General features: G+C 40.7%; 1 protein-coding gene across 1 annotated transcript; it reads left to right on the top strand.

Annotated features, from left to right (window-relative positions):
- The first annotated feature begins 4,850 nt into the window (after positions 1-4,850).
- Positions 4,851-17,534, top strand: CNIH1 (cornichon family member 1). Its single transcript, XM_007425623.3, has 5 exons — positions 4,851-5,066; positions 10,040-10,108; positions 14,043-14,155; positions 15,158-15,301; positions 16,738-17,534. The coding sequence occupies exons 1-5, from the start codon at positions 4,986-4,988 to the stop codon at positions 16,763-16,765; spliced, it is 435 nt and encodes a 144-aa protein (XP_007425685.1). The 5' UTR covers positions 4,851-4,985; the 3' UTR covers positions 16,766-17,534.
- The last annotated feature ends 5,513 nt before the right edge of the window (positions 17,535-23,047 follow it).

Below are 23,047 nucleotides of genomic sequence, written 5' to 3'. Positions count from 1 at the left end.
CTTGTGAAAACCTGTGTGATTTAATTCATACTTCTCTAGTGTGACCCCTTCCAGATGTGTTGGGTGGTATCAGATTAGGGAAAGCTGATCTAAGTGAATAGACATGGCTTGTTATGTATATGGAAGAATGTATTTTCTAGCTGATGGAAGGTTATGTTCTTGTGTGTAACATGTGAAAAGGCTTTCATAAGAGCATGCAGGGTTTTAAAAAAATGAGGATCAGTCTACTAATAAAACTGGATAGATTCCTAAAGTTCTGGCAGCTGTGCACCAGCTTAAATGTTTGTGTTGAAATCAGATATATCAGTACTGTATGAAACACCTTTTAGGAAAGGATAGTGCCAACCAATTTGGGAGCAGTAATTTGGTGCACACTTTGTAAATGTGCGAAGTTGCAAAGCTATTGAGAAAGGATAGTTGAAGCACAGAGGATAAAGTTGTAACCAAGCCAATTATAGCTCCCTTGCCATCTCTTCTACTTGCACCTGAAGAGTATGAGCTGTAGCATCTATAGTTCAGTCTCTCCTTGAGCCAAGGCTTCTTTTGGGCCTTTGGCATAGAATTCTTCCTTGGTAATACTGGACCATTAGTTCATCTGGCTAAATATCTGGTACAATAACCTACCCCAACTGGTATCCTCCAGATGTATCCAGATGATATATCCCTGAATTTCCAACCAGTATACTAGCTAAGATTCTTGGAACGGTAGTCCCAACACATCTGGAGGGTGCCAAATTGGAGAAGGTTCATGTACACTGATCCCTGGAATTTCTTTCTTAACCAACTTGAAAAAGGCTGCAGATTGAACTCAGGACCCTCTTCACTCTCTCTTGCTTCACTGCAGCTCAACTCCCCTCCCCAAATCTGCAAATTGTTGATGAGAATATTGGCCTCTTTACGAGAATATATTATCAAGTATTGACTTAATATAATTAAACATTTCTAATACCGAAAATGTATTCTGTATAAGACAACAGCAACAGTATATTGTCGAAAGGAAAATGCTTCTGTGTGAAGAAGGCATCCGGATCTTGAGTGACAACTACAGTATGTGCTTTTATTGTTCAGTGAGCTGACTGACTGACTGGAGAAGTCCTACAGTTCTATGAAACTATCCAGCTTGACAAGGTGTTGCAGTGTCTGTTTTTTTTTTAATGCTCTATTTAGTTGATTTTGCATGTTTTTTTAAACCATTTTTTTCTTTTTGTTTGGTAAAGCATGGAGCTTGTATTGGTATAAATGATCATACAACGTTAATAAAGCCTGTCAAACTTCCTGTCTTTTATTTTTAATGTGATAGAATAAGCTTGAAGCTGGGAAAAAAAACTAGAGTGGCATGGCAAAAAGAAGAATATAGAACCTTTGAATAAGAGCTCTTCCTATCCAGGATCTGCCATTTGACAACAGATTGACTGTTGTAATTTGTGTAATTTAAGACAAAATATATAACAGGATGGGTTGCTGACCCAGTCTGGGCATGCATCATTAGCTTCTGAGGGACAAAGAAGTCAGCCCCTGCTTGTATTGAATACAAATTGCCATTTTCTCCCATCCAGACCACTGAAGGAAAAATTTGTAAAAGAAAAAGTGACAAATTTAAGCCTATGCAGAACTGGCCAGAGACTGTTGTTCCTTTTTCACTTGCAATAGTCATGGTTGTATATCAGACTCATTTGCACATGCTCAGGAGAAATCTGTTGTTTAAGTTGCAGACATTGAGAACAGGTGTTTAAAGAAGTTCCAGGACAAATCAGACTCATCTGTTATTCAGATCTGGGGTGATACTGAATGTTTCCATTTACAGGTGACATATGCTGGGAGTTCAGGAATGGGAATGTCAAGTTTAGGAAGGTCTGCGTAGTACACAGTTATGTAGCTGGAGATCTACGTTCACTGTAACTAATCCAGAAAGAAATCTTAGGAGATACAGTGGCACGTTCCTTGTGAAAACTTAAGTTCAGTATGTTTTTCCACAGTGCGGAAAGATCTAGAAAATAAAACAAGCTTGTACTTACAGAGAGTTGTTCTGTTCACCTAATTGAAATATTCTGTGCACCTTTGAGGACTCCATCTCAAGAAACATATTGTGGAAATTCAGTACTTTTTTACTTACAGATGTAATTCATATCATGAAATTACTGGCTATTGGATGTGGTTGCCAACAAAGCTTCTAAGAAAGAGCAGGTAAGTCCAAAGAAACCAAATGGGTCATTTATGATCTTCCTGGGGACACCTGGGTGAACAGCACAATAAATAGGAAATGTGGGAGATCACCTCTAAAGTGTTTTAAGTAATTAAGGAAGTGCTTCTACATGCATGCAAACAACCTTTTTTTCTCCACTGATCTTCAGATTTGCCATACCAGAAGCTGCTCTCAAAATAATACAGGTAGTCCTCATTTAATAGCCATTCGTTTAGTGACTGTTCGTAGTTGCAGTGGTGCTGAACAAAGGGACTTACAACCAGTCCTCACACTTATAACCGTTGCAGCACCCCTGCAGTCATGTGATTGCAATCTGGATGCTTGGCAACCTGCCCAGAGTCCCCTATTGTAGGGGAGATAGGTGGGAGAGAAATCAAATAAAAATAAATGAATAAACCAGCTTGCACTTATGACAGTTGCAGCATTTTGAGGTGACATGACCTTCCCAGCGAGCTTCTGGCAAGCAAAATCAGTGGGGAACTCTGTGATTTGCTTAACAACTGTGTGATTCACTTAATGACCACTGCAAAAAAGGTGGTAAAATCGGGCCCTAACCCTAACCGTCCCGCTCAACAACGAATTTCCTGGTCCCTATTGTTGTTAAGTGAGGACTACCTGTATACGTACTAGAGAGGAAGCACCAGTGATTCAGAAACAGGTGGATTTTCCAGTGAGTAGTTTCTTCACCCTCAAAATGTTCTTTCTATTTTTGGCAGGTACCTGACCGGCAGATCCCACCTCATTTCTTCCTCCTGTCCCACAGTCCTTGTGTGATGGAAAATTGCTGGCACCTGTTGAATTTGGGTGAAGTAGTTTTGGGAAATTCCTAATCAAGCCAAGGGTGGAAATAAATTATTCTCTATCATTCCTTTCAACAAAACCTCCACCCCCACCAACACTGGCAGGACGTGCCACAGTATATAAACAGAGCAAACCCCATCCCATTCTAGCACTGAAGATGTTACCTAGCTGGCCAATGAAACATTTGCGAGAAAAGAACCAAGCTCAGAGAGCCCCAAGGACTCCACATTCCTTTCTTATTTATACAGCAGTAAAAATTTTCCTTGGAAGACCAATGTTCCATTTTCATTTGCTGGCATTTATTTGATCCATTGACAAACTACCGTATAGTAAAAGCTACCTGGGATGCCATATAATTTAAAATTCAACTTTTTTAAAAAAAATATTGCTTGAGGCAAAGGACAAAATGCATTCCCACACAAAGATACCAACTGCGCTAGCTGCTGAATCTTACCAGGCATTGCCTGTCACTTTAGGGACCACACCAAATCTCAAATGAAGCTCAGGTCTCACAACATTTTTGCTGCGCTCTCTCCCCCCACCTCATTTTTTAGCTGGGATTCCCAATGCAACAGCTGAGCCCCACACTGCCAAGAGACATCTCCCCTAAGAGCCGTACAATTACAAAGCTATTCAAGTAATAAAGCTTTGTGTAAACTCTCATCTCATGGAGAAATGTACCTATATGGTCACTTGATGGCAGATAACCAACCAACTTGTCACCACACCCCCACACCAACTCAGAGGTGCTCCAAAGATTTCTCCACTGTCAAAATTGTAGGACAGCCCTGTTAGTCTATGATAGCCCATAATCACTGTTTCCAACTAACATCATTCACAAGCATAAGCTTTTATGAGCTAAAGCTCCTTTCAGCAGATGCTTTGAGCAGCGAACAGATGTAGGATTTAAACTGGGATGAGGGGGGGAAAGGAAGGAGAGAGATGTGGGTTACGCAGATGCAAGTTATATGCGAGACAGATTAAAGGTTGCCCAGCCTTTGCAGTATCAAGAGATGCTGGTTAGGAAAGAAAATGTGAATTTAAAAAATGGAGGCCATCCACAGCAAAAGGGTCTCACCTTTCCTACCCAGAATGTGGGAGTTATGGAGTTCACCCCACACCCAAGGACCAAACTGGGGGAAAGTAACAGTGAGAGTAAAAATAAAATGAAGATAAAATGAACTGTCCAGATAAAAAACTGAATTCTGAAAAAAAAGAGTACATGCTTCCACGAAAGCAACACTCTTATTTCATGTACTTATAAATGTCAATGACATAATTCATTTTATATTTTTAAACAGAACTGGATTTTTAATTTAATCAAACCTTAAACGTACAGAAGGAGCATCCTTTAGTAACGACCCATCCAGGACTGCTATAAACCCATTCCTAATAAAACATGTTGAAGAACCCGGGCAAATACAAAACGAGCCCTTTTCCTGGGGTTGGAAAAACGATTCCGAGTTGTAATCGAGCCAGGTTCGTGCCCTCTTCCGTAGCGGCGCGATCTGCAGGTTGTAAACGCCCATCCGTACCGGCGTGACAGTTCCCCGGTGCTCAAGCCCATTCAGGTCCCCCGTTGACCCGGGCACGACCCCTCCTCGCGACGTGTCCTCCCGCTACGCTGCTCTTCCGTGGAAGGAGGAGAAAGAGCGCGCCGGGCGCAACCTCCGTATTGCGGGCGTCACGCGTGAAGCTCACCTCCCGGGGGTGCGAGGAGCAAGCATCCCGGGGTCAGGAGGGAGACGCGTTGCAGTTCCACCGCCCTCCAGCAGCAGCTGCTGAGGCGCGCTCCTTGGGCCCGGGAAGGCGGCGGCCGTGGCTTCCCTCCTCGGTGCGCTTGCGCAATGACGTCAAACGCCTCTGCCGCTCCCCCTCCGGGGCCTCTGCGGCCGCCCTGAATAATCTGGCCCAGAAACTTCCGCGCGCCTCGCCGTCGGGCCGGGCTTTCTTAGTGCCAGCCGCCGCAGCCGCCGCCGCCATGGCGTTCACGTTCGCTGCTTTCTGCTACATGCTGGCGCTGCTCCTCACTGCTGCCCTTATCTTCTTCGCTATATGGCATGTGAGTGGAGGGCAGCGTCTGGTATTCCCGGGGAATCTGGGGCGGTGGGCGTAAAGGAAGGGGGGCGAAGAAGGGGTGAATGTGGACAAGGGGCTGCCTGGAGTTGGGGGGAAGCAAAGGAAGTGCCCGTTCATTTGGGGCGCTCAGTTTTTCAGGGAGGTTAAACCCCAAAGTGGCCACAAAGAACTGGAGAGGCGGGCATTAAAAACTGGCAATTGTGGCGCCACGGCAGGGAAGAGTCAGGCGAGGCACTGCGGGCCCCCAAATCTGAACTTTGCCTCTGTCCTGGTGAGATCGGGGGGTCTTGGGGGGCGTCAGGACATCGACCATGTGCGCAGCGGGCATGAAAAAGGCGCCGTCATAGTTTTCAGCAATTACAAGGCGTGACCGCATTTCAGTATTGCATGTAGTGTCATCTCTGCATCCTTAAAAAAAAAAAAAACTTTTGCGAAACTGGAAAAGGTGCAGAAAAAGAAAGAAGGAAGGATGTTAGAAGGATATTAAAGACTGCATTGTGAAAGTGAATAGGAAGAAATATTTCTTTTTTGTAGTGCTCTACACTTCAGGGAAGTTAAAAGGTATTTAAGTATTGGATTTATATTCCACGTTTGTGTTGTGTTGTGTGGGATATTTGGAGTGATCAGGCTTTAAAAAGATGCCATATTTAGAAAAGATTAAAAACAGGACAGTTAAAATTCAAAAACAAATTACTTCCTGAACCCATAATTAATTTATGGAATTTCATACTGCAGGATATTAGTGATAAGTCCTGTTTGGATGACTTCAAGAGATATTCAGAAGGATCAAGCTCTCAAGTGTGTTAGGGCTGTGCAGAGCTTTTAAAAGATCCTTTGCTGTGAGGAATCTTGATTGGAGCATCTCCACAATCATCCCCGCAAAGTACCTTATTAAGGAAGGGCGGTATCCTGCACAGCCGTGGAATAGAGCAGCTACCTTACTTCTATTTGATCAGCCATAGGGTTCCCTTGTGTGCATAGCAACCTCTTTTGTGAAGTGAAATGACCAATTGAGTTGGCTCAACCCCATCTTGATGCTTTGTCAAAGTGGAGTACCTTGGTATGGCAGGGTTGAAGTGTCCCACTGAAGTAGATCACTGTCATTTTTCACACCACTGGTGGCTCCTGGCATGCTTCCGGTATATTACCACCAGTAACAAGGCAGTTGGACTCTGAATGCCAATTGCCAGGGATTACAACAGGACGGCTGTTAATTCACCGTGATCTTTGTAGGAAGTAAGACACTGAACTAGGTGGCATTTTAGTGTGATACATCTTTTTTTTTTCATGTGTGTGTTTGAAGAATTGAAATTGGACTGATGTGTAGAATAAAGAGGAAAATATGAAAAAAGTAGTAACTTGTGGGGCAAGAGACATCATGGGGTTTGGCCAGGGACTGTTAAAGCTGATTGTGAAATAAAAGGGACTAGAATTGTAGGAGAGGGGAATCTTGGAAGAGGTGAGACTCTGCCTTATTCATGTGGGGAGTGGGTAAATGCATTATGCTGCACAGAATTGTAACATGCTATCTTAATAGTCTCAGGATAAAATGTATCTGTGTGCTTTTGTGTGAAAGTATATTAAGGCTGTTTCTAGCAGGCTTGTGCTGTAGTGGCAGGGCTGAGTGTGTAGGGTGAAAGGTTAGAAGTCTCAGACCACCTCTCCCAGAAGCCCTCTGAGACTACACAGCGTGGCCCCACTTTCTTTCCTTGGTGTAGCTACTACATAGCTACTGCTACAACCACTTATTTTTCAGGGGATGTTTTTACCTGCTGATCTCCCCACAACTTTGATGTTTGAGATAGGGATCTGGCAACCTGTGTACCTTATTGACAAGTAAAAGGAAAAAAAATAAATTCTATAGTGTCATCTTGTGATCTTGTAGCAGGAGATATATGAATAGGAAAATTAGCCCATAGCAGTGAAATCAGAATAAAATCTCATAAGGTATAAACAAAATTAACATTATTTAAAAGATAAAAGATTCCTTTTTGATTTTAAGTAGCCATGTGCAAAACAATTAGTGGTGGAGGAGGAGGTAAAAATAGAGAGATGTGAAAATCAGAGGGAGCATCTCAAGAGAGCCTCCAGTGGAAAAAATACACAAGAAAAGTTAAGACTCTGAGCAGACTATGAGATGTATTGGTCTGTTACCTAAGAGACGCAGTCACTGAGCTTGCATAGAGAAAATACACAACACTGTGTACATCAGAGCCTGTGAAGTTTAAAACATTCCAAAATAAAACTAATTTTATACAGTATTTATAGCTCACACCTGTTACCTAACATTTAAAGATGAACTGATCAATGCAGCAAACATTTCCTAGTTGCTTTCTTGGATTTTTCCAGATTTCCCCCACTCTCCTGGCCTTCTGAAAAGATATAAAAACATGGCTATGCCAGATGGCCTGGGGGCCTGGTGGGGGCTTGCATTGCTGGAACTGGCTGATGGGATGATTGATACTGCTTCCCCCATCTTCTTGATTTGTATATTGCTTTTATAAATTTCTTGCTTGTGGTTTTAATTGGGGGGTATTATATTTTTATTTTTATTCTTTTGGTTTTTAATTGTAAGCCACCCGGAGTCACCCTCTGGGGGAGATGGGCAGCATCTAAATTTAATAGTAAAATAAAAAAAAATTAAAAATTTTAGTAGATTACAATCTCTAATCAGAGTCTCAGGAGCAGTGTCCCTTATCTCCTCTTCTTAGCCCCAGTATGTTGCTTCTCCTTTGGATTTTTTAAAAGGCAAACACTTTTTCTCTGGAGAAGGGTATAGGCCAGGAGGAATCCCCTTTAACTGTGTGCTAAAATAAACACTGTTACCCTGGAGGATCCTGTCTGACACCAAAGGATGTGCATTGGAGAAGACTGCAGCTGACAGTGTGGAGGACTGTGAAGACAGGTTGGCTTCACAGCATATACCCATACTATAAAATAGATGGCATGGACATTTTAATTGGATTAGCTGGTGGGGTCCACAGTCCATTCTTTATTCCTTTATCCTGAAATTACACAAATAATTAAAAACAAATTTTATGTATATATTTTATCAAATTTATAGAGCTACCCAACTTAGTTGAGTCTAAATGGCTTACAATAAAAATAACCAATAAAAATTCCCAATAAGATGGTATCACCTGATAAAAGTTAAAAAAAACAAAAAAGAACAAGTCATGATAATACAGACAATCAAAGAAAACCATTCCTCATCCAGGCCCTGGGGAAAGAGACAAGTCTTCAAAGCCCACTAAAACAACAGCAGGGTTGGGGCAACATAAACCTCTGGATAGATAATATTTCAGAGGACAGGTTTCACAACAGAGAAGGCGTACTTCCTGGGACCCATTAAATGACTTTTTTTTCACTGGTGGGACCTGGAGCATGCCCACTCTGCAGAAGCATACAAGGTGGGCAGCACTCAGAAACGTAATGGTAACCAGCACAGCTCATGCAGCAGAGGTATCACATGGGTGTACTATGATGCGTCCATACCTGCCCATGCAGTTGCATTCTGGACCAGTTTCAGCTTCTGAGTGGTCTTCAAGAACAGCCTATGTAAAGCACATTGCAATAGTCCAAATGTGAGGTGATTAAGGTAGTAGTGACTGTGAGAAGAGAATCTTGATCCAAGTAAGGATGCAACTGGTGCAGCAGACAAATTGGGTGAAGGCCTTTCTGGTTACACCTGCCACCTCCTCCTTGAGCAGGAGCTGAGGATCCAGGAGGATTCCCAAATTGTGCACCAGTTCTATCTGGGGAGGTGCTACCCTGTCCAGAACTAAAGATGAAAAATCCCTGATACTGCGAGAGCCAAAAACCCATAGCCATTCCGTCTGGCCATGGTTGAGTTTAAACCTGTTCCTCCCCATCCAGATCTTCACAGCATCTAAGCACTGGGACATCACTTTGATGACATTGCTTGGTTGGCCCAGGATCAATGTGTATAACTGAATATCATCAGTGTATTGATGGTATTGGACCCTGTATTGGCAGATGACCACACCCAGCAGTTTCATGTAAATATTGAACAAGAGAGGTGAGAGGGTTGAGCTTTGAAGCACCCCACAGATAAGGGGCCAAAGGATCAACCTTCCCTTCTTCCACACCAGCACCAAGTGAAACCAGCCTGAGAGAAAAGAGAACCACTATAACATTGTGCCTCCTAATCCCTCAGAAGGGTATGATGATTGATTGTATTGAAGGCCATTAAGAGATTAAGATTCAGGTTCACACAACCTCCATCCTACCTCCACAAGTGCAGTCAGTGTTGTCCTAGCCTGAAACCCCACTGGAAAGGATCCAGGTAATCCACTTCATCTAAGGCTCTCTGAAACTGCACCCTGACCACTTTCTCAACAACCTTCCTAAGAAAGAGAAGGTTGGAGGTTGGACAAAAGTTGTTCAGAACTGTCATGTCCAACAGTGGCTTTTACAGGGGATGGTGTATCACCACTTTTTTTCAAGACAGATAGCACCATTCCCTGACATAAAGAAACATTTACCACCGATGGATCCAGCCACACACCACCTCCCAGGAAATTTTAATCATCCTGGATGTGCACAGATCTGATAACCAGGTGGTTGGGTTGCTAGAACTCAAGATTCTGTCCACTTCTTCAGGAGTGACAAGGTGAAACACTTCCCAAATAATAGGACCAGATGAAGCCTCAGTCAGTTCACTGTGACTTGCTCAGTCAGAATTCAACTCCAATTCTTATTCAAGGCTGAGTGGGAGGCAAGGATGCTGCTACTGTATAGGGGATATGAGTGAATTCTTAAAATTGTGTTTTAAAAAGCTTAGTTATTTAGTACTACTTGAAGCTAGCTGGATGAGTCAATTCCATAGGAGATTCCCTCAGAATTTGCATCTAGAAGTTAGGCTGTTCTAAATGCTGGACTTTAGAATGGGAAGAGTACTTATACTGTTACCTAACCATTTTAATTTTGTTTTAGATTATAGCTTTTGATGAGCTGAAGACTGACTACAAGAATCCCATAGACCAGTGTAATACTCTTAATCCTGTAAGTTTATATGAGACAGAACTTTCTTCATGAATTCCTAGTTAGGTTTTTTCTTTGTAGATTTATGATGATTTAACATACATATTATTTGATACTACAATATCTAATGGATTTAAGATTTCTAGGTAGAATTGTTTCCCTATATTCTTTCACACTTACCCCCACCCCCCATTCTTGAAATTCTGACTTATTTATCTGCTGGTGAACTTGTCAGTGGTCACACTAACATTCTTTCAATCTGCTTTTTACGTTTTCGGCACAAAGACAGTTGAAAAGGTTAAAAAGATTAAAAGAGTCAAAATTGCATTCAAGGTGTGTACTGCTTTTTAGTTTAATGTCTTAATCCCACAGTCTTCTCTGCTTTCCATTTATTAGGAACATGTCTATATCTATGTTAACTCTTGTTTTGGTCCATGTGCCTGTTCATTTGCTTGTCTTTGTCTATTCAGGGATTGAAATAACTCTTTGAATTTTGCACTTGCTTAGTAAGAGATGGGGAAAACTGTTACATGCTTAAATTCTTCTACAATAATTCAAAGACTAACAGGTCTTGATGTCAACAATTCAATAAATTTGTGTTTATCTAAATGGAAGAAATGTCATATTTCTCCTTAATCAGAATTTGCAAATTTAATTCATATCATGAACCAAGGTTAAGTTGGGATCCTGATTAGAGCTGATACAGATTTAAGTCACAGTTAAGGGAATTCATCCTGGAATTGGGGAGCAGGAATATACTCATTCAGTTCTGGCTTCTTGATTTACAGTAGATTATTTGCATGGCGATAGCTTGGAAATAGTACCTGTAGTGTAATGGTAGAAACAATACCTTTCCCCTATTGCCCACCCTGATCTTAGGGACACTTTTTGCAGGTTCTGCCATGGGTATGTTTAATACCACCAATTCTGTTTTTCCATGTTGTGACAAGTACAGCTGTAGTAGATCTTAGTGAGATACGTGCCCATTTCCAAAATGTTTATATTTAACGTAGTCCTAGTAGGTGGCAGTATTTGGCTGACCTTGTGTGGAGCTGGATGCTAAGCTAGATTTGGACTGGTTAAGACTTGGATGGGAGATCTCTGGGGGAGCCAGGACTGTAGGCTTAACCTGGGAAGTTGACCGAGCATCCCAGAAGTCAGTGGCAAACTATTTCTGTATTGTTGCCAAGACAATTGTATGCACATATCTATGACATCAACAGGAATCAAGCTTGGCTTGAAGACTTTATTGTAGTGTTGAATGGCCTGCAGTTCCTGGGCTTTTTAGAAGGCCTTTCCTGATGGGAATCCAAACTCTGCTTGTCTATGTGATTGGTAAGACGTTATTGTAATCTCCTGCATTTACCTGTTTAGACAGTACCTACCATTCTTTGCTCACATTTATACCAGCAACTCCTTATTCCTTAGAGAACCAAAACAGAGTTTTCCAGCTTCATATGCATTATTCCCACTTTTACTTTAAAATGTTTCTCTTTTGCGTGTTGACAAACTAGTAACAAATTATTGTATACTTGAGAGGCTTGGGAAAGACTGCTATTTCTTTCCATATATTTTTGACATGGACTGACTAGGTAGCATTCCTCTAGAAAATTGTATAAGATATCCCAGATGTCCTGCTGAACCTGAGCCATAGGAACTGGCATAAGTGCTGAATGCAAACTAGTGAACAAGAAAAAATTACTGTGAAGTAAGAGTGACTGCTAAAAGATGTTTCCCCATTTTTCTAATGAAGGAAGAAGTAAACATGGATAGAAGCTGTGCATGGAACAGTTTACCCTACTCGGTTCATCTCTCATTTGTTGTGCGAAGAAGAGAGACTTTCACTACATCTGTGCATCCCTTTATCAGACTTTTAAGAAAAAGATATTACCATATGCATGTTATGCTTCTCTTGGCTATTTGTTTAATTTGATGAGAGCTTTTGCATATTCTTAGTGCAGGGTCTTGGGAATACATGCAGGAAAAAGTAACAACAAAAATAAGAAATTGCCAACAAGTTAGTAGGAATGTTAGCATTACAATGCAGTTTTTGATACTTTATTACTAAATTGCTAAATTTTAAATATTTTTTAATAAATGACTCTTTGATTTTTATTTTGCTTAGTACTACATGCCATGGATGGTCTCATAAACAAGTCGCCATAGACCTGACTTACCTATTCATGGAATGGCTGATCATAAAACACCCCTTATCAGAAGGCAGACTGATGAGGCTATTCCATGCCACTCTCTCTAACCATCCAGATGTTCAAAGACCTTCAGCTTTCCTTTGTGTTGTTTTTGGGCAGTTGGAAACATTTTTCACACGAAGCACTGGCCTGGCTGTTTTTATTATCTAGGAATGTCTGTGGGCCCCATATTATCCTTGAAAATCAAGATGGCACTAGAGGGCTGGTGCTTTGCTTTGCAGTATGCCAGCATCCTGTTTGATTTTTTAAAACAGAGGATTCCAAAAATACAGTATCAGAAGAGGTAGGGAGTTTGTGGTTCCAAGGGAGGCTTCAGCTGTTAACTTGGTCTCCATAGGCATTGCATAGTTTAACCTAGTTTAGCAGAAGTGCAGTTTGAAATTATTGAGCCTATGCTGATTGAAGTCTGTGTTTTTTTTACACTAGATTCATTTGTTTCTGCAAACTCAGATAAATCAAGGAGCATCAAATCATCAATGGCTTTTGTTACAGTGAATAGCTGCACATTTTTTGTTCAGTATAGCTGCCTATAATAGGACCTCATATACTCAGAACTCTCTATATTAGGTTTTTATTGAAAAATATGATGGTAAAGAAATTAATATATTAAAAATATGAACTGGAAATAGGTTTTCTCCAGAACATAAAATCCAGGCTTCTAGAAAGATTGAATATAGACACAGATTTTTTTTCTATCCTATTTGCTCCTGTCTCTGCAGTCAAATTGCTGCTGCTGATATCTGTATACAGTGGTTTGTGCAACAGTTTTAGGCCTGAACCTTTGTGTGTATATAACCTTTGTCTAATGTGCATTGTGCTCTATAACTTCTGCATGCAACAGACAGAACACTATTTGATCGGAATAGTTAGTGAAAGCTAAAAATGGAGAAGAGCAACATAGAATTTGCCCCTCCCAATCAAGTGAATGGAGCATTTTTTTTCCTCCAGAGATTTGAATAGAAACTTCCCCTGAAAACCTTTTTCTGTCTTCTCTTTTTCCCTTCTTCATCTTTGTCTGCCTTCTCCCAGCTATATGAGTGTGAGTTCTGTTTGTCCCATTCCCTCCCTTTTCGTGTCCTCCCTCTGCTTTCCTGTCTTTGTTTCTCACATAAAAAGATGCAGATTGCTTCCAGCTTTTTGTGACAGGCCAGACTAAATAAAAGTTTGTGACTAGCCACCCTTCCTCAATAATGAAGTCTACACTACTTTTTAAAATGCCAGACATGCCCACATATTCCAAGAAGTTACCAACCTTTATTAAAAGAGTGTGTAATTCAGGCTTGCAGATATTTTAACTCTGAGATAGTACAGTAAGATTATGAGAACCTTTTCTTCTAGGCAGCTGCGGGTCCTTCTTGCAATTAATTAGGTTTCAGCAGGTATCTAAATGCCATCTGCTAATGTAATATGGAGACCGATAGAAATTATGTAAAATAAATCTAACATCTCCGGGATAAAAGTTGGAAATTGGAAGATATATGTAAGTGATAGTGCTGTCATTTTAATGTTCATACTGCAGATTCCGTAAGAGAAGTTACACTTTTATACAATTTCTCTAAGTACGTGTAACGCTTACAAACCAGGTATTACGGCACAATAAATTGATATTTTCTCTACGGGCTTACCTTATCTAATGGTCTTCTTTTACTTCACTTCCTTCTTGTTCCCATAAATAATGCTGTCCTTATTTTAAGTGCACAAAAAGTTGAAAAGAGGATGATCTAACTACCTGTCTTCTTTTGCAGCTTGTACTTCCAGAGTATCTCATCCATGCATTCTTCTGTGTCATGTTTTTGTGTGCAACAGAATGGCTTACACTGAGTCTTAATATGCCATTACTGGCTTACCACATTTGGAGGTAATTTTGAACATCCTTTGGTATAACCTTAATTGTGGCTTTTGTTTTTGGTGTATTGCATTTTGTATGAATTGTTCTACAGGGATTTTCCTGTCCCTTAAATCCTGCTCCCCAACATTACTTGGTCTGCTGGGACAGAGAGAGGCTGTATTCAATTCCCTCCTCCATTCCTTGCTTCTGGAAGATCCCAAGGGAAGCAAGAGAAAGATAACAGTGTGTTGCTTTCTCCTGCTGTATCATCATCAGAGATCAGTTGTGAACTTGCTGTCATTATTCATACTTAATGCTGTTGCTTTGTGCTTTTACCCCCAGAGAAACTGATATAAAATGTAATAATGTTTATGCTTCCATTCAGTAACGTGAAAAAGAGAGGGATCAGGTCAGCACATTCAGAAAGATATTACCCTTCTGCCAGATATTACAAGCTTGCACATTTTTGTTTGTCTCAGTTGAAAGACCATAAGATGATCATAAAGGATGCTTCACTTTGGCTTGAGAGTTAGGCCTGTGTTTCATGAAACTAGTCTTATCCTTTCAGGCTGGCCCTTTGCTCAGTACATTTTGATGTCAGACATTGTGAATGTTGGCAGAGATGAACTGAACATAGAGTTTCCATTTTAATAGTGCATGTTCTTTCATTGAGAGCCAGTTTGGTGTAGTGGTTAAGAATCCGGGAGACTGAGTTCTAATCCCGCTTTAGGCATGAAGCCAGCTGGGTGACCTTGGCTCTCTCACACTCTCTCAGCCCAAGGAAGGAGGCAGTGGCAAACCACTTCTGAAATCTTGCCAGGAAAACCACAAGGACATGCCCAGGCAGTCACCAGGAGTCAACGCTGACTCGAAGGCACCAAAAAATTATTTCATTACTGCTGAATTAAGGAATTTTGTGTACATGGAATAAATGACAGGGTAGAAAGCACTACAGTGTGATGATAGGTGTAGTTCCTTGATGAGAAAACTCATTTTTCCGTGACTTTTTAAAATACCAATTCATTTTTTCAGGTATATGAGTAGGCCTGTAATGAGTGGACCAGGACTCTATGATCCCACAACCATTATGAATGCGGATATTTTAGCATATTGTCAGAAGGAAGGGTGGTGCAAACTAGCGTTTTATCTTCTATCCTTTTTTTACTACCTATATGGGTAAGTCACCAGTGTTCTTTTTCTAATAAAATAATGTCTTTCTAGTAGATGAACACAAAATGTAAGAAAGCAAAATAAAAATATAAATATGTTTTTACTGAATTACAGCAGTTACTTTAAAAAATGCTAAAAGGCCTGGCACTTAAAATTCATTTGCCTGAAGCAAAGGAATCCCAACCGGTTTGATCCCTGGGCACATTTAATGTTTTGAGAGCATGTTGTGGCATTTTCATAAAATGGTTGCCATGATGAGGCCAGACAAGAATCACTTGCATGCCATAATATACATTATACAATCAGTTGTGGCCACTTACATTATTTTCTAAGAAAGCCTCTGTAGCCCATGTAGCTTAGAGACCTTTTTGGAAATACATATTAAGTTTGAGGCTATTGCTTCGTTTTGTCGCATGGTGGCTTCCCTAAATAAACACACGCACACCCACACAATGAAAGGGAGAAGGGATCTTGATGAGTGTCCAGCAGCATATTGTTTGATTTATATCCTACTCTTAATTCAGGAATACAAAGCTGCTTCCACCCTTTTTTTTCTCCAGAACAGGACTCCTATAAAGTAGGTTGGGTTGAGAATGGATCCGTATTCAGGCCTCCAGTTCTAGTCCAACACTTTAAACAGCAGTACCATACTGACTCACTGTGTGTCACCTTGTTGATTCACAATAAAGGGGATACAGAATTTCTAATTCTTTTTGGCCCTGGAACAAGAACCTCACCACTGACTTTTAGAGAAAGAGCGAAAAGTATTTGTTCTATTTAGATGTTGCTTACTAAATTGCTGTATTGTGGAAAGAGGCTTTACTTTAGACAAAACCTGTTTTCCGTTTCAGAAATAAAAATAAAGTTGTGCAGTTGTTTAAAATATTAAAAACACTTAAAACATTTTATAATAAGTTGAGATTTGATATCAGAATAACATTAACTACTAACAAGAGAGTTAAGTGGTGAACATCATGTTGACTTTTTCTGGAGATATGCATCCTCTTTAGTATAAAAGGTATTTGCTAGGTTGATTTTTATGTTGTTGGGAATAAACCCTGCAAATAATGCATGAATGATATGGTGGGAACTAGTAATTAACTTTGGTGAATCACTGGAGCTAAAATGATGGCCAGAACCAAAAATTTGGAACAGCCAATACTGTTTTCAGTATATCAGCTTGGGAGAGGAAAAACATGCCATCTTTTCTTGGCAGAGGTTTTTAATTGATGCACTGCAATTATTACCATACCGTTCTACAAGTGAGACTGCTTTTAGGTTTCCTGTGATAGGAGGGATATGCCAGTAAAAATACCTGGCCATAAGCCTAGTGAGCCCAGCGAGGAAGCTTAAAAGTTGGTTACTAGTTGTCCATCTCCAATGAAACAGAACAAAAATTTAACAGAAATATATTTTATTTTTTATTCTTCTCTTTCCAACAGCATGATTTATGTTTTGGTGAGCTCTTAAAGGATGATGTACAACAGACTTGGTTCCAGCAAAGTGCATGCAGAAAAGCCATAAAGCAAAGGATTATCTTTGAAGAAGAAACTGGTATAAAGATTTAGCTATGGAATCTGATGATCATAGTAATAGTAGAGGAAAAATGCCTTCCTCTTCTGTTTTCTCCCGTCCAAAAGCATCTAGTCTTTAATACTCATGGAAAGACTTTTTTCAATTGGGATATTTAAAGTGGCAAGAATTACATATAAATTAATGTAACACAACTGCCTCTGGCTTTTGGACAGTTTTATTCCTGCCCTCCATAAGGATCAGTCGTATCTTCAGTAAAAATGTATAAATTACTGTCCTCAGTATAAGAGAGGATTACTTTTTCTTTTGTTTACTGGACTTTATAGTGGCTCATTTGGATAATGAACCTCCATCTCACTGTCAACTGTAGTCACCATTTCTAAAACACCGAATGCTTTTCTGTATGTTATCTCTTAGGTAACTTCTGTGTGTCACGTAGATGAATACATAAGTACAACTGCAGGAAGAGTTGTAGTTCTATTTTTACTATTAGGATATTGATATTCTCCTGTAATATGCATGGATCAGCATTTTCATATTAACATGAAACATTGAGCTGAATGCTCCTTGCTTTAGTTTTCCAGGTTAAATGGATGTTAGGGAAAATAGAGCTCATTTTTAAGTCATATTTATTACAAAACTTCTGCAACTGTCTCAAACTGCCATACATCTGAAGCCAATATAATAAAAAATCATTTTGAGAGTGCATGGCATACATTTTGAGTCACAAATGCCACATGGTTTGGCAAATTTCTTTGCTGTGCCACATGATAAAAATCTCCAAGAGAGATATTGCTACCAGATCCAAATGTTAACATTTCAAACATAAACAGTTAGCTGTTGAGCAAGCATGGCTACAATTCTCCAGTGGATTGTTTAGCACCTGCTGATTGCTGGGATTTTTACATTCGTAAACTTTGCTCTGGTCCTAACAAAAAGCACTATTTTCAAGCAAGAGCATGGTCTTTGGAACAGGTTATGTATGCTTTCATGCTACAAGAGATTTCTAAATCATACTTTTCAATTTAAAGCACTTTGGGAAATGGATAATCTTGGGAGAAAAAAGAGGAGATCATTAAACTAGACTGAATTTGATTCACCCTGTTGGAAAGCATTTTAATCTATTCATGATGGAATTTCCCTTTACAGTTCAGGAAGAAGGGAGCTACAAGATCATAAGGTCTCTTTTAAGTGCAAATAAGGAAAACTTTATTTCATTTAGATCTATAAAGATGGGTGAAAAAGGAGTGAATATGGAGAACTTTAATTAGAAACAGAGCCTATTAAATACATTTTTGAGCATTTTGAATAGCTTTGAAGCTCACTTCTTTAAAATGGGTTGAGTTTACCAAAATGCTATAAACACATGTGTATCCATATTCTGTTATGAGAGCTGTGCACATGTTTCTAGGAACACTGTCACTATCTTCAATATTAGATTATTTAGGCTAGTGCTTCGTGTCAAATTATGTTCATGTGATTCAGCAGTTTCTACGTATGGAGGTTGCTGCAGAAAACCTGAAATTATCCACATCACTCCTTTAAATATGTGAGATATCCTTAGTGATATATTCACATGGAAAAATATCTCTGTTTTTGGTATTTTCTATCTTTTATAGTAGTACTGAATTTTTACATGAACTTGAATGCTAGCTGCACCATTATGCTGCCTATTTGGGAGACATGTAGCATTTTAAGAATAAAAATAATGGATTGTCATTCATATTATGACCGTTGGTATTGCAACGCATATTACAAAACGCATAATGAGTCACATGCTGGATAAGACCTCTTATCTATTCCATCCCTCCCTTCACCAAAAAGTCTGCTTAATATTTTTTAAAGCAGTGATTGTGTTTGTTCCTATACATCAGTTCGTCAGTTTACTAATTATGAAGTTGTAAAAATGACAGAACTCCTTTGAAAATGGGGGAAAATGTATACTTTCCAAAGCTTAATGCTACAAAAAAAAAAAAAAGGCCATTTATAATAGATAATACTTATACTACTCTTCCATTTTCTCTGCTCCTTTTAAAATATGCTTTCTTGTAAGATGGCTTTGTCTTCCACTTTTTATTGCATGTAAATCCTTCCATTTATCAGTAATACAGTTAGTGGTGAACAGGAGTGAGCTGAGGAAAGGAGCCCTACTCTGGAAAGCACAAAAAATTCCTCCCTGTCTGACAGCCATCATTTACATCCTAAATATAAATTACATTTATATTCTCAGCATTCATAGCTACAGAATGAAAGAGTAATTGTGAGTCATGCATGTGTGCTTGCTTACCAAAACAGCTCTTTTTATACTTGAAGTGGTAAATGGACAGAAGAACAGCAGCAAACAGGTCAAACCACCAAATTCAAACAAGTCTTTGTAGCAAAATAGACCACAGAGTACATCAGCCAAACCAAAGCATAAAACTTTTGCGAAAAAAAAAAAAGATGGCTGGCTGAATTTATATGTACCAGTGTACTCTGTGTATGCTCTTTGTCTGTTGATTGTGGAATATTCAGAGTGCCTTTGAAGATGGAGATACTCCCTGCATATGTAAAGACATCCTGAATCTCAACGTTGGGGACCAAAAGTATGTGCAACACGCTCCGCACCTCAGCAGACCAACCAACCAAATGTGTGCTAATGCTTTTTCATTTGTATCATCTATATGTGAACATGCAAAAGGACTATATCATGGCAGTAAGGGAGGCAAAGCATACCAACTTCTCATTATTTTGTCAGTGAGCTGTCATCAAGCATCCTAGTTTAGGATGACCAAGTCCCTGTTGGGAAGGATCAGTAAAGAAACTTCCCACTTGGCCACTGCAACAAATTTGCGTAGCATTTTGCTGATGAAGTGGCTCACTTTGCCAAAATCTTTACTTCAACTGGGCAGTCTTTGGTGGTAACTAGGGTCCTGTCCTGCCAATTGTGTGGGACTCCTTTTGACCTGAATGGGTGGATAGGGTGCTGCCTGGATGGTTCTGTGCCTAGTATCCTGGTGGTTTCAGGGAGCAGGTAGAGAGGTAACCTCTTGGATCTGGGAGATGATCTGCTGCTTTGCGGAGGGTGATTTACCAATAGTCTTGAAGGAAGCTGCGGTGTGCTCCCTTCTGAAACGGCCATCCCTGGATGCAGCTGGTCTCCAGCTTCCATTCTGGGGGAAGGTTGAGGGTGATAGTGGACCAACTTCACAGCACACTAGAAAAAATGGATTATTTGGACCCTTTTCAGTCAGGGTTCAGGCCCCGGCATGGGGCAGAGATGGCAATAGTTGCTCTCTCGGATGACCTGTGTCAGGATCTGGATGGGGTAGTACACCCTACCCAGACCTGTTAGATCTCTCAGCAGCCTTCAATACCATTGATCATGGTATCTTACTATATGGTTTATGGGGACTGATTGTTTTGCAGTGGTTCTGCTCCTTCTCAGGGGCACTTTCAATCTGTGATGGTGGGGGATGAGAGGTTGCCCCGATATGTGGAGTGGTACAGGGATTGGACGCCTCTCTGCTGCTCTTTGCCATCTATATGAAACCACTGGGAGAGGTCATCTGACGGTTTGGGGGGTGGTAACATCAGCATGCTGATTATATCTAACTTTATATTGCCATTTCAGGCTGTAGAGAGATGCTGTCAGTTCCTTATCCTGGTGCCTGGAGGCTGTATGGGTCTGGGTGAGAGAGAACAGGTTGAAATTGAACCCAAGATGGAGCTGCTGTTTGTACATCAGGATTCTCTGTCAACACCAATGTTATCTCTGCATAGGTGGGCACTATCTATGATGGAACAGGCTCACAATTTGGGGGGTTCTCCTGGACTTATGGCTCCTGCTTTAACAGCTGGTGGAAGCTGTGGCTAGAGGGGCCTTTGCCCAGCTTCAACTGGTATGTTAATTTATGCCCTCATCTGGTGCCGGGGACCTGAGTATAGTAACTCATGCCATCATCATCATCTGGTTAGGCTAATGCAATATGCTTTGTGGAGTCCTCGGTGCTCTCTGAGCTTGATTGTTTGATTGCAGACGTTTCATAACCTGACTTGGTAACATATCAGTGCTAGTGGGTGTGGGGTTTGCTCCCTGTTCATATACAGTAGAATTGAAAAGGGAACACACATAAAACACAACCCACAGTGCCTTCTATTACTAGGGTCCTACAATATACCCCACCAAAAAGCTGCCAGTTTTGGTGTGGGTGTGGTTTCCTCCTTGGTAGTTCCTTGATTAAAGTATTGTTTTCTGCTTGATTGTCTGGTTTGTTTGCCTCCTTGGTAGTTCCTTGATTAGAGTGTTGTTTCTGGTTGTTTGCCTGATGTTAATCCCTGCTTATCTGGGTATAGGCTGCTGGTGAGGATGTGTTCTGGTCTTCTTGTTTCCTTCTTAGCTTTCTTATTGTCTCTTTTGAACGGAGTGTAAATGTGGTTTATCTCTATGTGTCTGTTGATGGCTGATGTGTCTGAGTGCCATGCTTCCAGGAATTCCCTAGCGTTTTTTGGGCTAGGGTGCTCACAGTTTCTCAGTTGAAACTACAGGTGAAAGTAGAAAAAATAGAATATCGTGCAAATGTTCATTTATGTCAGTAAGGCAACTCAAAAGGTGAAACCAATATATGAGATAGACGCATTACATGCAGAGCGAGACATGTCAAGCCTTACTTTGGTGTAATTGTGATGATTATGGCGTACAGCTTATGAAAACCCCAAATTCACAATCTCAGAATATTAGAATATTACATGACATCAATAACACAAGGATTGGAAATAGAACAATATCGGACCTCTGCAAAGTATAAGCATGCATATGTACTCAGTACTTGGTTTGGGCCCCTTTTGCACCAATGACTGCCGCAATGTGCTGTGGCATGGATGCTATCAGCCTGTGGCACTGCTGAGGTGTTATGGAAGACCAGGATGCTTCAATAGCGGCCTTCAGCTCTGCTGCATTGTTTGGTCTCATGTCCCTCATCTTTCTCTTGGCAATGCCCCATAGATTCTCTATGGGGTTCAGGTCAGGCGAGTTTGCTGGCCAATCAAGCACAGTAATCCCATGGTCACTGAACCAGGTTTTGGTACTTTTGGCAGTGTGGGCAGGTGCCAGGTCCTGCTGGAAAATGAAGTCAGCATCCCCATAAAGCTCGTCTGCAGAAGGAAGCATGAAGTGCTCCAAAATCTCCTGGTAGACGGCTGCGTTGACCCTGGACTTAATGAAGCACAGTGGACCAACACCAGCAGATGACATGGCTCCCCAAATCAACACAGACTGTGGAAACTTCACACTGGACTTCAAGCATCGTGCATTGTGTGCCTCTCCATTCTTCCTCCAGACTCTGGGTCCTTGGTTCCCAAATGAGATGCAAAAGTTGCTCTCATCAGAAAACAGGACTGTGGACCACTGGGCAACAGACCAGTTCTTTTTTTCTGTAGCCCAGGTAAGATGTTTCTGAGGTGGTTTGTTGTTCAGGAGCGGCTTGACAAGAGGAATACAACATTTGAAGCCCATGTCCAGGATCCGTCTGTGTGTGGTGGCTCTTGATGCACTAACTCCAGCCTCAGTCCACTCCTTGTGAAAGTCCCCAACACTTTTGAATGGCCTTTTCCTGACAATCCTCTCCAGGCTGCGGTCTTCCCTGCTGCTTGTGCACCTTTTTCTACCACACTTTTCCCTTCCACATAACCTATTGATGTGCTTTGATACAGCACTTTGGGAACATCCAACTTCTTTTATAATTACCTTTTGGAGCTTTCCCTCCTTATGGAGGGTGTCAATGATGGTTTTCTGCACAGCTGTCAGGTCAGCAGTCTTTCCCATGCTTGTGATTCCTACTGAACCAGCCTGAGAGACCATTTAAAGGCTCAGGAACCCTTTGCAGGTGTTACGGATTCATTAGCTGATTAGAGTGGGACACTTTGAGCCTAGCATATTGAACCTTTTCACACTATTCTAATTTTCTGAGATTGTGAATTTGGGGTTTTCATAAGCTGTACGCCATAATCATCACAATTAAACCAAAGTAAGGCTTGACATATCTCGCTTTGCATGTAATGCGTCTATCTCATATATTGGTTTCACCTTTTGAGTTGCCTTACTGACATAAATGAACATTTGCACAATATTCTAATTTTTCGAGTTTCACCTGTATGGTTGAGTCCATGTATTGTGAGATTAAGGAGTTTTCATTGTGTTTTCTGATTTCTAGTTGGTGTTCATGGATGCACTCTGCCTGC

This window comes from Python bivittatus, unplaced genomic scaffold (assembly GCF_059951505.1).
Source record: "Python bivittatus isolate LINGU-HERP-01145 unplaced genomic scaffold, Pbiv_v1 ctg000580_np1212, whole genome shotgun sequence".
Classification (NCBI taxonomy): domain Eukaryota; kingdom Metazoa; phylum Chordata; class Lepidosauria; order Squamata; family Pythonidae; genus Python; species Python bivittatus.
This window is presented reverse-complemented; position numbering and strand designations above follow the sequence as displayed.

Excerpts from the sequence above, each read along its gene's own strand:
- CNIH1 (XM_007425623.3), top strand. The coding sequence starts at position 4,986 with ATGGCGTTCACGTTCGCTGCTTTCTGCTACATGCTGGCGCTGCTCCTC. Across the intron at positions 10,109-14,042 it reads AGTGTAATACTCTTAATCCT|CTTGTACTTCCAGAGTATCT; the intron begins GTAAGTTTATAT and ends CTTCTTTTGCAG. Across the intron at positions 15,302-16,737 it reads TTTTTTTACTACCTATATGG|CATGATTTATGTTTTGGTGA; the intron begins GTAAGTCACCAG and ends TCTTTCCAACAG.